Source organism: Callithrix jacchus, chromosome 7 (assembly GCF_049354715.1).
Source record: "Callithrix jacchus isolate 240 chromosome 7, calJac240_pri, whole genome shotgun sequence".
NCBI classification, from domain to species: Eukaryota; Metazoa; Chordata; class Mammalia; order Primates; family Cebidae; genus Callithrix; species Callithrix jacchus.
The window spans coordinates 119,128,114-119,144,735 of NC_133508.1; the positions used below are offsets into that span (position 1 = coordinate 119,128,114).

A 16,622-nucleotide genomic window follows, 5' to 3' on the forward strand; every position below is an offset into this window, starting at 1 on the left:
AGCTCTAATTTTCTTAGCATTTTACAGTTGGTTTTCTCTTCTTTCTGACCCTTAACTGTTTTAGCCCTAAATTTTCCATCTTTCTCAAGATTAATTCTTGTACTTCTGATATCTCTGTGTGTGTGTGTGTGTGTATGTGTGTGTGTGTGTGCGTGTGTGTGTGTGTAAACATGAAATTTTCAGATTTAAATTGAACATTTTTGATATTTTGGGAGGCCATCAATTCTAGAATTTTTAATAATTTTATTGCGGGAGCTTCATTAAATCAGTTTATTTTAAGATTATAGTTGTATAATCAACTCGTTTTGCTGTCTTAAAGTGCATGCTTTATGTAATATGATTATTTAAATCAATAAAAGTTATGTGGTTTGTATAAATAATCATAATTGGTTTGACATGAATTTGAACCTCAGAAGACTGTTGCAAAGTTGTTTCAAAAAAGAGTAAATATAGACAATTATTTTTGTTATAGTGTTGGTCCTCTTTCAAACAAAATGTAATGGAAGCCAGAATGCTTATATACTTTCTGCAGAACATACCATGACACTAGAAATAGGCAATAAAAGATTTCTAACCCTGTACTAGTTATATTCATTCATCCAGTTACTTCTGGTTGAAAAAAACTGGGCAATTTTCAATGTATTCTTTATTTTTGAAAAATTATATATATAAATCGCTAAGTCTTTTCAGTTACTTTCTCCTTCACCTTGATAACAAAGTCTTTCATGTTCTTGGTTCATTTCCACTTTGAGTACAATCCCCTCTCTCTCCCATGGGTTGCTAGTATGTTAATGTGAGAGAAGAGCCTTTTGTGAGAAGGGAAGGGTGATAAAATAAATGAAGAGTTCACTCACAAGAGGAATTATTTTTGGGGATTCACAACCTAACAGTTTGGTTGAGTAGCTATAAAATGTATACTGTGGGCGTATCTGAAAGGGATATTTAACACACTTTCTTCAGAGAGGTGTGAGAGTGTGATAAAAAGATCCCTGTAGGAATGAGTAAATACAAAGAAGGAAATGAAAGGACTTTTGTTTTTAATGGGACCAAGTTAGTGATTTAGAATTTCTGGCAGATCAAGAAACTGAAAAAGCAGTAAACTGTCTTGTTGCTGCAAAAGTTTAAGAAGGAAAATGAAACACCAGAATTATATTTCTTAATTGGAAATATTATTGACCTATTGAGAAACCATAAACCTACCTCTTGTCTTGAATTTTAGGATGTAAAATAGGTTCTGTGATTCATGTTAAAATAATTCATTTACACTAAATGGTGAACCACTGGCAAATTCATTCCTTCTTTCCTTCCTTCCTTCCTTCCTTCCTTCCTTCCTTCCTTCCTTCCTTCCTTCCTTCCTCCCTCCCTCCCTCCCTCCCTCCCTCCCTCCCTCTCTCCCTCCCTTCCTCCCTCTCTCCCTCTCTCCCTCCCTTCCTTCCTCTGTCACCAGGCTGGAGTGCAGTGGAATGATTTTGGCTCACCGCAGCCTCCACCTCGTGGGTTCAAGCAGTTCTTCTGCCTCAGCCTCCCGAGTAGCTGGGATTACAGGCACCTGCCACCACGCCCAACTAATTTTTGTATTTTTAGCAGAGACGGGGTTTCACCATATTGGCCAGGCTGGTATCAAACTCCTGACCTCATGATCCACCTGCCTCAGCCTCCCAAAGTGCTGGAATTACAGGCATGAGCCACAATGCCCAGCCATAAATTTCTTCAGATGAGTGAACCAAATTAAGAGAAATACAGAATAATGACAGGAAAACATGTTACAGAAGACTGAGATACTATACCATTTACATAATTTATGTTCTTGAAAATCGCAGTATATGGTATATTTCTAAAAAAATGCTATCCTATATTATAAAGTAATCATAAAAGTTATTTATAATTTATTTAATACTTAAGTCTTGTTTGAAGTTCATTGTCATATACTTTGAATTATAAAATATGCCTACTTAATCCTGTAGAAGTTTTCAGGCTTTGCTTCTCTTCAAAGAGAAATCATTCTAGTTTTGAGTTGAAATGGCACGAAAGTATATAACTATTCCTACCTGTCATTAACATGACTCACCTTCTACTGCCCTTTAGTTAGTTGTGCTTTTTCAAAAATCTTTATACTGCTTTTTTATAGTTCAGTTAATTTATTCACTATAGAATATGTGGTATTCCAACTGTTAAATAAATGTTGTTACAATGTTCTTGTTCTGCTTGCTTTGCCTTCTTAATGTATATGGCTATCAGAAAACAGAATAAAAACCCTGAAAACATTTTATTCATTAGGTTGTAGTCAGATCAAATTATAAAAGAAATAGTTCTTGCCATTACAAAGCTTATGAAAAGACCTTTTAGACAAATTCATAGAACTTATTTGTCACCTTAGCTGGAATTCTAATCTATTATTAATATTTTTGGGGAATTAATGACAATGCAAAAATAAGAAAATAATTCCATGTAACAATAAATAGAACATTCTAGGCATCATGTTAGTGCAACATTATTTCTAGTATTATATTTTAGGGAGTACTAGTATAGAACCAAGGTACATAGTCATCTCATTAATTATATAGACACATTGATCTATGATTAGAAATAATAACAGTAATGCTTAGACATTACATGTGCCAAGCATTTTTCTAAATCCTTTACATGCATTTTATCATTTATGTGGACCATAGCCTATAAGGTGAGCTCTACTAGCTTGGTGTCTGGTAATCAAGACTGCAGAAAGTATGTGCATTAGAGAACTTCACACCCAACTGGATTTAGAGGATAAAATTAAATTCCTGACTCATCATTTGTTTTGTGTTGTCAAAAACTTTATGCTGAGGCCGGGCGCGGTGGCTCAAGCCTGTAATCCCTGCACTTTGGGAGGCCGAGGCAGGTGGATCACGAGGTCAAGAGATCGAGACCATCCTGGTCAACATGGTGAAACCCCGTCTCTACTAAAAATACAAAAAATTAGGTGGGCATGGTGGTGCATGCCTGTAGTCCCAGCTACTCAGGAGGCTGAGGCAGGAGAATTGCCTGAATCCAGGAGGCGGAGGTTGCAGTGAGCCGAGATCACGCCATTGCACTCCAGCCTGGGTAACAAGAGCGAAACTCCATCTCAAAAAAAAAAAAAAAACAAACTTTTTGCTGAGAAATTCAGGTTTTGATTCTTATGTTTTTGTTTAGTTATAGGACCATTTTTTAAAATTATAATTTTAATTCTTAAGTATGGTATCTAATATCCTGGTAAGATATTTATTATTGTGTTGTTTTGTTCAGTTCATGTTGAATATGTCAAAAATTAAACTTAAAATGTATAATAGAATAATAGGAAAATGTTAGCCATTTTCTGTTTACTTCAAGTTGAAATTTAGTGTGACCCGTGATACCAATGTATTACAGCATAAAGAAAAAACTCCTACAAAGTATTTAGTAATATAGGGTAACTTAACATCACTTGAATTTTTGTTTTATGTTTCCAGTTGCTTGAAGAAAATTTTAAAAATTTCTATGTTATATTTAAGTAAATATGTTACACAAGTTTGATTCATTTTGTTTTCCAGGTGCAACAATCGAACACAGTGTATAGTAGTTACTGGGTCAGATGTGTTTCCTGATCCATGTCCTGGAACATACAAATACCTTGAAGTCCAATATGAATGTGTCCCTTACAGTAAGTATGCAGTATATATATTTTTTTCACTTTCCCCAGCATTAGTCTTTGATGCTGAAAGACTACACATGAAAGAAGCATATGTTTATGGCCTACAAAACCATTATGCATGCAGAGCACTAACAGACTTGGGCCTCCAATTAGCTTCATGAAGTGTGGAAGGAAGCCATAGTGTGATGCTGGCCAAGTGTCTGTCTGTGTTCTTAAGTGTTTGGCTTTTAAGGCTAGTGTTTTTCCAGAAAACAAACTTGAATTAGCTATTCAATACGGCTGATAGAAATCTGTACTTTTGCCCGATACCAGTTGCTGACAAATTGGTTTGGCTTGCAGTTTTCTAAAGAAGAAATTGACTTCAGTTTTAATCGTGAGCTACTTGAATGGCTACCTGCTGTTGTAGTAACTTTAGTGCCGGGTAAAAGCTACCATTGCAGTAACTGAGGCAAGTGCTTTCCTATTTGTTCTGTTGTCTTTAAGGGAGCATTTCTTTACTGGATTCAGTGATGAAATCTTAAATGCTAAATGAAATTAAGTTAGATATAGCATAACCTTGCACATGTCTCCATTTTTAATTTTGTAGCATCATTTTTAAGATCCTACAGAGAAATATTTAAAATTCAATTGAAAATTTCATAGGTAGGCTTCAGCCAGTAGTCAAATTTTGTGTAGTTTTCCTTTTAATCTCAGGATTCATCCTTAAAATTGTATTCTATACTTTGAATTTAAAAAATCTTACCATTTTAGACAACTTAAAAGTTTGAATATTACCTGATTTTTATAATCTAGTTTGACAGTATTCTTGTCTTTGCTTTTTAAATTATAGAGGAGATAGAGATACCATTTAGTCATGTTAGTTCATAGGCATTTGAATTACATGTTTTTTATCAGCAATCTTACTTATTTGAGACAATTTTTGTACACTTTCCTCCTTTAAAAAAAGGATATGCTGAATAATGAAATTGCTCTTTCCAGAACCTCAAAAGCTAGGTCATTAGTTATGACAGATTTATATGTTCAAACTATCAATATTTCTAAAACCAAAGGGCCAAATTCTGTTAGATCTGCTGTCCAATTCGGTAGTAATACATTTTGACACATGCCGTGAAGGCACTCTCCATCTTTTCTCTGACACAGTTTTGACAAATTGGCTTTTCCTGTTATTAGTTAAAGGCCAAACACAGATTATCTTTTCATCCCTGCTCTGTGTTTCTGTGTTACTGTGAAATGGATGCTTTTTATGTTTTCAGTATTTTCTATACCATTTGTAGGATTGGAAGCCTACTGAGTACACTGATCTTTATATCATTTCTCCTGTGTGGTGTTGGTGGCTTAATAATCATTCTCCTGTGCCACTAGAGGAACATTGCATTCTTTTGACTTAACCAAAATTTTGTTCCATAAAGTCACTTTCACTTGAATTTAGCATGGTTTCTGTCCTCAAATTAGAGAAGAAATACAGCATCCATTCCCAAACAGTGGAATCAGTCAGAGCTGCCAAGAATTGTATCTTTCTGGAGCCAGTTCCTGTAACCTAGTCTATAGACCATGAACAGTATTAAGCAAATATTATTTTCAGACTCTTAAGTTATTTCTTGCGCTGTTTAAGAAAGGAAAATGTGGATATCTTCTGGAACGTCTAACTTGCAAAATTTTACTTTTTCAGTTCTCCAGAAGTATTGTACATTGTGTGCTAAACTTGCAAATAGCTATACTCAAGAGAAGTATTTATTTGTTCTTTTTAGTTTTCTTTAATTAAAAAAATTAGTAATTAATTTGCTGTTACCTTTCTAGATGTTTGCACGAGGCAGAAATAAGTCTATGGCTTTTTTTTAATCACTCCTTGCCAAAGAATAAAAGTAATTATAATTCCTATATACTCTACAGTAATGACACACTAAAAATTGCAACTAATGTTAAAATATAATGCAAAGAGTCTTTTTAGATTGTTCTAATAATATGTAGGACAGTGTCTTTTCTTATCTCTTTTTCCTGTTTTCCTCACCTTTTATTTCTTTGTGCCTCTGTCCATTGTATTCATTCTTTATACTTGCTTTTATTTTAAGCCTTTAGCTTTCACTTTCTCCTTGATTTAGTAGTGCTTTTTTATTTTGTAACATTTGCATACCTCTTTTACAAGTTACTTAGTTGATAAAAATTGTAGCCATCAGATAACATTTATTATGTATTTATTAGCACTTGGCTTTATTCCAATTTCTATCCACAGTAAATTCTCCAGGATCTTATATATTCCAAACTGTTAAGCCCTATTATAAAACAATTTCAGAAAGTTTTCATGACTTCTGACAATTTTAAAATAAATTTGCTCAACATAGAACATTAGAAATGCTGTTACTTTGTTTACTTTAGTGTGTTTATAAACAGGCACACGTATTATATGTGATGCTTGTACTTGCCCAGTTAATGTCCGTGTCAAAAGTCTGTGAATATAGAGTATCCATTATCACTGCCAGACTGTTATGAATTGCATATACTTATATTTGAGAGGAGTCATAAAGGTCTTGGAGGATAAAGGATATTAATCAGATTGGAATTCTGCATTCTACAGGCAGGAGTCAGTTGTTTTCATTTTTATATCTCTTATTTCAAATTATCATTGTAAATATAATACTATATACAAGTTTTATTTAATAAGAAAAATAGCCATTACTATTGATTAAATCATTATTAATGAATAAACATGGAAGATTATTCAATGAGGCCGGGCGCAGTGGCTCACGCCTGTAATCCCAGCACTTTGGGAGGCCGAGGCGGGTGGATCACAAGGTCAACTACTCGTGATAGAGAAACCCCGTCTCTACTAAAAATACAAAAAATTAGCTGGTCATAGTGGCACGTGCCTGTAGTCCCAGCTACTCGGGAGGCTGAGGCAGGAGAATTGCTTGATCCCAGGAGGCGGAGGTTGCGGTGAGCTGAGATCGCGCCGTTGCACTCCAGCCTGGGTAGCAAGAGCAAAACTCCGTCTCAAAAAAAAAAAAAAATAGATTATTCAATGAAATAGTGTGTCACTTCACAAACAGAGTATGTAGGCTGTATAGTTAGTTTGGGTCAGTTTCTTGTCTTGTGTTAGTCCTCCACTCATGTTCGTGGGTCATGTATTTTCACCTATAGGAAAGGAAGTGTACTGTTATTAATTCATACAGTCTCTTATGACAAGTTACAGTAGATATTTGGCATGTGATAGAGAATGCTGATTTTATAAATTTTATTGTATTTTTGTATTTTTCTGTTGATAGAATTTTGGCTGGTTTCACAGATATCTGTCCTTTTGATTATCATAAAAATCATAATGTAGGGACTTTTTGTTTTAAATAGCCATATTTTTATATGATTCATTAATCATCAAAGGTTTATAATATTTTTAATCTTCACTTTTGAGTGTTACTTATTTTTCAACAGAATTATAAATTATGTACAATATGCAATTTATATTTATTTTCTTTTAACATGTGATATGAAATCTCAAAGACTTTGATATTCTGTTTAGTAATTACATTGTCATTTTAGTTTATCAGATGATAAAATTTAGCGATTTTCAATGAATAAAAACAAATATACTCTCTACATCTTTTATTGAACTTGTTTTAAGTTCTTTTTTAAATAAACATTTTAAAATGTATTATTTCCTTTTTTTTTTTTTTTTTTCTTTTGAGACCGAGTCTCACTCTGTTGCTAAGGCTAGTGCAATGGCATGCTCTCAGCTCACCGCAACCTCTGCCTCCCAGGTTCAAGCAGTCCTCCTGCCTCAGCCTCCCAAGTAGTTGGGACTACAGGTGTGCACCACCACACCCAGCTAATTTTTGTATTTTTAAGTAGAGACAGTGTTTCACCATGTTGGTCAGTCTGGTCTCAAACCCCTGACCCTTTGATCCGCCTGCTTCAAAGTGCTGGGATTACAGGCATGAGCCACTGTGCCCAGCATTTCCATTCTTTACATTTGTTTCAGTAAAATTACCCTTTCCTTAGGGAAAAAAGCATATGGCTGTACATAAATGTAGTTTGAGTAGTCACAACGCTAATGATTTCTCTTATCCTCATTTTCTCACCACGCCCTTCCATTATTGATTCTAAGCAGGTATAATATTGCTCTTCTCTGAGGAGTAATTTTAGGACTAGTGGTTTATAAAACAGTGTTGTTTTCAAGACAGTAATCATTGAATTTCTTCTATTTATCAGATGTAGTCAGAATTACACATTATAGATCAAGTATGTTTCCTGAAAAGTGGTTGCATAGACCAAGTCGGTTGGGGAAAGTTTTAGCTTAATACGGAAAGTTGTATGCCATTCCTAAGGCAGAAATGTTCTTGTGATGTTTTTCCCATAGGTGTTTCAGAAGGTCAACATTTAATCTTGATGAATTATTGTAACTTTTAAAAATTAAGCAAACTAAGATCTTAATAAAACGTGTACTACACTGTCTGAATACATTTTGGAAATTCAGTATTAGCACATCCTAATGCATTTTAACAATAGAAAAGGGAGAAAAAGACATCAGTCTGGTCATTTTATGAAGTTCAGGCAACATACTTCAAACCTATATTCAATGTAAACTGGTATTTTATGGTTTGTGATTATTAGAACACTATTTACCAACAAGGATCTTACGTAGTACTGTTCCTAACTGCATAATCCATTTCTTGAAACTATAGGAATTGTTTTTTTTTCTCCTCACCTAACTCCACTAATCAGGTTTGTTTTATGAAAGCATTTACTTTTTATAAGGTCTGTGGAGTCAAGGTATTTGCTTTGAATGCTTGGTATGATTGTTGTTGCATGCTAGCTTGCTTTCTGTGTAAATTGATGATGGTAGAATTGTCATAATAAGCTAACCATAATTCTTTCTTCCTTTTTCTCCTTGCCTACTGTGCTTGCTTTTCTCTTGTATGTATTTTGCTTACTTTTTTAAATAGATTTAGTATTACAAGTTTGAGATATAAAATATAGAAAATTTAATAAGAATTTTAAAATATGTATGTAAATATACTAATTCTTAGTGGGGATGAAAGGTAGTACCTTATGCCACTCTTCAAAATCTTTACTGGTAATCGGGGGAGATTTATATATTCCTAAAAAGGAGGCTTTTTTAATGGTTAAAATTGATTTATCTAGAAATAGAAAATAATGGAAAAACTACTGAAACTTATACTGGGAAGCATAATTATTTATTTTTTCTTAATAAATATCTTTGAAAAACATGTAACCACATCATAATTAAATTTAATGTAAACTCCAAAATTAAGGTGTGATTTTTATAAATGTATCTTTCTATTGTTATGCTTATCTAATGTTAGTCAGTTTAATAATTCAGTTCATATAAGATAAATGGGGATGATGTACCTATGCATGCATTTATGTCTATAGCATACATATACAAAGTAAAACTTGCTAAGAATGCTGAGTGACTTTGGAAAGGCAAGAGTATGTATACCTTGCATTAGTGAAGAATTTCATCATTTATTCAGGTACGCTAAGTGAAGCAACATGCCAACATTTTTGTATTGCCTCCTTAATCTCCTAAAATGATTGATCCATGTTCTTTTATGTAACTTTAGAATCTTTCTCTTGCTAGGTTTTCCTGTTGTGTGTTTCTCTTTATCCAAAATAGTACAGCTCTTATTTTTCCTATATTTAGCATCTGTTACGAATTCAGTCTTAAGACTAATAGTCAATTTATTTTAATCTTTCTTCTTTTCTCCTTGCACTTTTTTTATTTTTCTTCCGATGCTTAAAATAGAAGTGGAGCAAAAAGGTAAATAACGTAAACAGCCTGAACCCCAGCTCCCTGTTATGTGCCTTATGGATGTTAACCTCCTCCCCTCTCCCCACAACACTCCTGTATTAAAGTAATCAGCAGGACCTCATAAATGCCACCTAATAAGGAAGTCAACTGTTTACAGTGAAATTGTATGACTGCTAAATCTGGTGATGGGGTAAAAATTCTGAAGTCGGCGAGGGGGAGCTGCCCTTTCTCTGTTTCTTTTTCACCCTTTATCTCTTTTTCTGACACCCTTGGATATTTTCTTATAATTAAAGTGTCATCTTGCCTGGCTTCCAGAACCCTCTCCATAGCATGCCATGGTTACAGGGTCTCCTGATTGTTTCATCACTTCTTTTCTTGTATTTACTTTTCTTTGATCCTAATTGCATTTTCCGAATATTTATGTTCCTCAAATTGAAGGACCTTTGTTTTCAGTCTAACTTATGTAAAAGTTCTAAATAAGCCTTCACACTGGGTTTTCTGTTTTATTTGCCTTATTTCATGGTCTTGCTTTTGGGGCCTATTGGTGGGGTAGGGGGTTGAAGGGTATAATGTTTGGAATAAAGTAAAATATACACTGTTGTATACAGCTCAAACTTTTAAAACATACGTTGACAAATTATAAGATGAAAACACAGTCAAAATTTAAATTGTCAGACCAATTATGAATGAACCTAAACTTAGGCTTTTATTAGCAAAAATAAACTCCAATTACTTTGTACCCTGGTACACTGATTTTGCTAACTTTTTAGAAAAGAAGGGTAGTGTTTGCATTAAGTATAAATTTTGGTAAAATTGAATGCTAATAATATGAATTTTTCCCTTTTGATTTGTGATCACTGAAATGTGTTTGCCTGTGTAATTTTTTAACTTGGCTTAATTTTTGTCTTTTCTCTGTAACTGTTAGTTTTTGTGTGCCCTGGGACCTTGAAAGCAATTGTGGACTCACCATGTATATATGAAGCTGAACAAAAGGCAGGTGCTTGGTGCAAGGACCCTCTTCAGGCTGCAGATAAAATTTATTTCATGCCCTGGACTCCCTATCGTACTGATACTTTAATAGAATATGCTTCTTTAGAAGATTTTCAAAATAGTCGCCAAACAACAACATATAAACTTCCAAATCGAGTAGATGGTACTGGATTTGTGGTATATGATGGTGCCGTCTTCTTTAACAAAGAAAGAACGAGGAATATTGTGAAATTTGACTTGAGGACTAGAATTAAGAGTGGCGAGGCCATAATTAACTATGCCAACTACCATGATACCTCACCATACAGATGGGGAGGAAAAACTGATATCGACCTAGCAGTTGATGAAAATGGCTTATGGGTCATTTATGCCACTGAACAGAACAATGGAATGATAGTTATTAGCCAGCTGAATCCATACACTCTTCGATTTGAAGCAACGTGGGAGACTGTATATGACAAACGTGCTGCATCAAATGCTTTTATGATTTGTGGAGTCCTCTATGTGGTTAGGTCAGTTTATCAAGACAATGAAAGTGAAACAGGCAAGAATGCAATTGATTACATTTACAATACCCGATTAAACCGAGGAGAATATGTGGATGTTCCCTTCCCCAACCAGTATCAGTATATTGCTGCAGTGGATTACAATCCAAGAGATAACCAACTTTATGTGTGGAACAATAACTTCATTTTACGGTATTCTCTGGAGTTTGGTCCACCAGATCCTGCCCAAGGTAAGAATGTTTATTTGCTAATACTTATGTCATTTTGTAAGTAGAACTTTTTAAAAGACTTCTTGATCTTTTTTTTCTATTTTCTTCCTCTTCTTAAACCACAAAGGACAATGTTATAGTATATTTTTGCCTTATTATGGGTCTTTTTCTGAATTTCTTCATTTTAATGTTGGCTTCAAGAAATTGTGGCATTATTGGTCAGTTTAGTTTTTCATTGCTAAAAATACAATACCAGCCAGAAACCTGTCAGTAATGTTGTTGTTGTTGTTGTTGTTGTTGTTTGTTTTCCCTTACTTGACTTCTGAATTGATTACAATCTATGTGCAGACCTTTTAACTTCTCAGCGCCAGTGGTTAAAGGAAACGTGTGTTAGGAAGTCCCAGGAGAATGGCGAGGCTTGATATACAATGCCACGTATATACGTTCTGAAGTTTTGGTGTCTGTTCTCTAAGTAGGAGAGGGAGCCATCCAATATTTTTCTAGATTATCATGTAACATTACATGTTTTTATTTTCTACTAAGTTAGTGACAGTTTTAAGTCAATTTTTCTGTGACTTTAACAATCACATGGACTAAGCTCTAAATGATCCTCAGTGATGACTTCTGATGACAGATATGCTAGCATTGTGTGATTGTGTCCTCTTCATGGAGGATCATTAGTTTAGAAAGTAATACTTTTTAGAAATATACTTAGGTTTATTAAGTGAGTTCAATTTTGTGGGAAATAATTTTTATGATAAATGAATACTTCATTAAAACTAGGTTATCTCATACTCATGATGAAAGAATAACTTGGGCTGGGCACAGTGGCTCATGCCTGTAATCCGAGCACTTTGGGAGGCCAAGACAGGCGGATCACAAGTCAGGAGTTAGAGACCAGCCTCACTAACATGGTGAAATGCCATCTCTACTGAAAATATAAAAAGTAGCTAGGTGTGGTGGCGCGTGCCTCTAATATTAGCTACTCAGGAGACAGAGGCAGGAGAATTGCTTGAACCCAGGAGGCGGAGGTTGCAGTGATCTGAGATCGCACCACTGTAGTCAGCCTGGGCGACAGAGTGAGACTCTGGAAAGAAAGAAAGAGAGAAAGAGGGAGGAAGGGAGGGAAGGAAAGAAGTAAGTAAGTTAGTTAACGTGTTGTAGAGCTTGCACTGTTTTTAAGTCTTTGAACTATGTTTGTGTGTTTAAGATCTGAATTAATATCCTAATTTACTGAGTTAATTTTCAGATTATTGCATTATTTCAGAATTTTAGGAACTAGAAAGTTATTTGGAGTGATTAATATGTTCAATATGGTGGGGCAGATTAATGTATTTTTTTTTTGTTATAGCAGTGAAAGTAAACACACTTAAATATGTTCACAACAAACACATACCCATGCATACTTTAAGATATGCTGTTAACCAGTTTTAAATATTGTCATATAGTCAGGACCTCAAAAGCAGAAGTTACAGCTTTTTGTCATTGAATTTCTAATTTGAACCATTGTAGAATACCAAAATATGTGAGTTTTGTTAATAACTAGTAACAACAATAATGATGCATTGACTTAGCGTGCAGCCCTCTTTTCCCTAAATCAGGTTATGTTTATATTTTTTGGCTTATAGTTGTAGCAATAATGTTCATTGTTAAATTTGTAACAATGAAATCTTTTTTTGGGACATATAGTTTTATGCCCTACTGTATTGCCCTGCTCTATTGATAGTACCTTGGAATCATTTATTTAAAAATGTATACATATTTTTGTTCATGAGGCCAGCAATTTGGTTTATTTCATCTATTTCAGTTGTTTTTCCAAAAGCTGCTACTACAATACTGCTTCTTTATCCTATAGGTTTGACAAAAGGCAAACTTAAGACATTGACAAACGTGTATTGACATTGGCTAAAATTTTATTGATCTTTATGTTGACCTTTTTGTAACCTGTGTTAGTCTGACAGTTGTTAGATTTGCCTTGGGTAGCAGTAAATTTTTTGTCATCCTCAGAAAAAAAATTCTTTAATAATTGCAAATTTATAATCAGGCGACAACCTGAAGAATTGTGAATAAAATTGAGTATAATTCAGTTTGACAAATGAAAAATTTCCCATCTACTTGTCACAAAGTACTTCAGTGAATACGAAGATAGTTAGTAATGTCATCTTACACATGTGTCATATATCCTAGTAAATAATTTGATCCATTTCAGAAGAAAAGTCTTTGATAGTTTAGATGCTTTTGGAAAGGGCAGTTAACAGCCTTGAAAATGAAAAGCTTCGGCATATGTAGCAACTATATCTTCCTACAACTATGTTTTGTCATGTAAAACAGCCATTCATAAATATTCCAAGAACATGAAAATTCATATTGACCAAGCCTTGTTCAGCCCTTAGCAATAAAAAGTATTATTTGACCTAAATTTCTGTCACTACTGTTTGACCCATATTCATTCTCTCTCTCCCCCTGTAATTTATATTATGCTTTTAGAGACTCCCATCTCTCTCATCCAAGATGTGTGCTACCTATATGCATGTACGTGGGGCCTTGCAGAACTATTCTGGCCCACAAATTTAGGTCAAACCAGTAAGCCACTGTCAGCGTTCCAGAAACAAGATCTAGGAAACTGATAAGACAGTACAATCAGAGAAAGGAGTTCTTTGCCTGTCATAAAGCAGTGATTGACTTACTTTGCTGAAATTCATAGTTCAAGTCTTACGTGCTAGATTTGCTATCATGCATATGGCCAAGGCATAAATTGTGCTATAAAATAATATATATTTTTTTTCATTATCCATATTATTTTTCATTGTGGACTGTTTAATAGTATATTAGCTTTGATACTTTTTCCCATTTATAAATCCAAGGCTTTTCATTCCTAAAAGCACATGCATAATATTGTTGTGCCCTGATCTTTTTTTGGTGAATTTTGAGCTTTATGTGATCCCTGCATAGTTCATTTGCTCCACTCCCCTAAACGAGGTCTGGTTTTCCTCTTTCACCTTCTCCCTCTCTGGAATGGCCTTAGGAAAAATCCTTTCCAGTCCTGTTTCAACTCTTTTCCATTTCTTAATATGGATTGCTTTAGATTTACTTAACCTATCTGCACATTTGATATCCCAGATGTTAGAAAGAAAATTATGAGTTTTTACTTGGGTTTTGGCAGTTCCTCCGCATTTGTCTTAGACTAATTAATTAGGTGATATGCTTCTGTAATACCAGGAAAAATTTTTTAGCAAGAGAGCCAGTTTTGTTTCTATATAGCATAGAATACATACTTTTCGAGATACCTTTTCACTGGTAAAGAATGCTCTGTAAAAGATGATCAGTGCTTTTAGACAGTGAACAGGGCAAGTTTAATAGGTGCTCATTTTTGCTTTACCAAGCTGCAGACTCACTAGAGTTCATTTCATGAACATTGGGTGAGAGTGAGTTCTTGGACCTCAGTGAGGGGAATTAAATGGCTATTGTCTTCAAACCCTTTCATGGAGGAAAACCCTGGTTATAAATAGCAAGTTCTTAGTACATAGTAAGAGTAAATTGAACCATTCTGTATGTGTTAGCTGAAATCTTCATGGATACCTGTTAAGTATGTTTATTAGCATCATTTCTTAGGTGTTTGTACTCAACTGATAAATGGTAGACAGAATCCTAAGTCAGCTAATCTGAATGCATGGAATGGCATCAGGATAAATAGAGCTCTATAAAAAAGGCTTTGGATTAGAGTTATAATTCTATTGTGAGTTGTGTTTTCTGCTGTTATTTATAGAATATTCTTGAGTTTTCAACCTTTTACCATGTTTCATTATGGAACTTCTCATTGTTTGTGATTGTAGTCTTATATTTTCTTTGCAAATTTTTATTCTTTTAGTGATTTACACAGAAACACCATGTCAGTTAAATGTTCCTAGCAAACTGCAAGATTCCTTGTTGGATGCCATATTTTTCTGGGCTCTATAATAATCTTTAACTAGGAGCATTTAAGAGTATGGGAAAGTGACCTTAAATTACTTATCTAAATGGTTCTGTTTCCTTATCTGTAAAAGGAAAATAATTATAGTGCCCACTTCAAGGAGTTGTGGTAAGGATTAAATAAGATGATCTGATGATCCATGAATGGTGATTGGCATAGCACCTGGCACGTAAATGCTAAATCAAAATAAGTTTTTATCATTAACAGATGCCCTGTTGGGGCCATTTCCACCTGTTGAAATAAATAATAATTTTTAGAAATAGATCTTCATTTCTTGTTTTCACATGAGAAAAAAGTTGCTTTTTCTTTTAGTGTTACAAAACAAACGTTCCAAAAATCCCAGAAATTATATTTGTCCCTCTAAAAAGTTTAGTTTTGTCACTTAAGCTTTATGATCATGCTTATTTTTATGATATCCCAATATTTCACTGATTTACCTGTGAAGAATAAGTTGATTCCCTTTAAACTATTTTGGTGATCAAAAGGTGAAAAAGACACAAAAAATAAATTATAAAAAAAAACAATGGAGACATGGCTGTAGAACGTTGCATGAAATTTTGCACATTTAACTGAGGTTCTTTTATTGTCTACCTTGACTCGGTTATTATGAATCTCAACTAATGCTTAACTAACAACTCACTAATTGTAGTATTAATACATATTTCAGTGATTAAATATGTACTAATTAGTATAGTGTCAAGGGATATATCAGATAGTGTAGCACTGAACCATTTTGCTCTGCCCTCTTCTCTTTTTTGTTCTGATTCCCAACTCCCCTTTAAGACTTGATTCAGCAGCAGTCATTTGACACTTCTGCAAAAGATTGTGATGCTTTTGACAAATGTTAATTGAGAAAGCACTGAAAGCCTGGCTGCATTGTAATCAAAAGAAAATTATAGAGGTTTAACAAGATGTCAAGCAAGTGCTTTACAGAAAAGACAGACAGGTTTGAATAGGTTTCCTCAGCAGCTGGCTAGGCATGATGTTTGACTGATGTACAGGCATCTCTCATATGGTCAATAAATTATGCCCTGGAAATAAAACACATGCTTAAGAAGTTTCTCTTGAGATGGGGGGGGAAAGGAGTAAAACGTGTGTAGTGTACTTATTGATAACAAGAATTGTAACTACTAAAGAACTAGAAATGCATCACACTACTTTTTTGTAGTATACTCTCAATAGTGTCAGAATTATATAAACAAAGATTGATAGACCAGAGCTTAAAATAGGAAACATATCCATGATAATATAGACTTGTTTTCTCATAAATTCTAATTTTCTATCTTATTCCCATGTATAGATAAAGTGTAAAGTAAGTTGATATTTTTATAAGATGATTTGAAAAAATAGCTATTTTTCATTTGCTGTACTCCCGCAATTTAAATTTAAGGCATCATATATGTAAGATTTTAAGAGCCAATACTCTGTAAATGTTGATACAACTTTTGTGTGATTTCCTCTAACAGTTTTTAAGTGGTAGTATTAAATTTTTACTGACAGATTTTTATTGTTGTTTAAATTAATTCAGTGGTAA

At 34.0% G+C, this 16,622-nt stretch overlaps 1 protein-coding gene across 50 annotated transcripts in view; it reads left to right on the forward strand.

Moving 5' to 3' along the window:
- Window positions 1-16,622, forward strand: part of ADGRL2 (adhesion G protein-coupled receptor L2) — a 678,326-nt gene that overhangs the window by 618,925 nt on the left and 42,779 nt on the right. For all 50 annotated transcript variants that reach the window (XM_078332297.1, XM_078332298.1, XM_078332318.1 and 47 more), the window contains 2 exons: window positions 3,549-3,658; window positions 10,339-11,139. In XM_078332297.1, coding sequence (XP_078188423.1) covers window positions 3,549-3,658; window positions 10,339-11,139 — 911 coding nt within the window. The remainder of the gene's footprint in view (window positions 1-3,548; window positions 3,659-10,338; window positions 11,140-16,622) is intronic.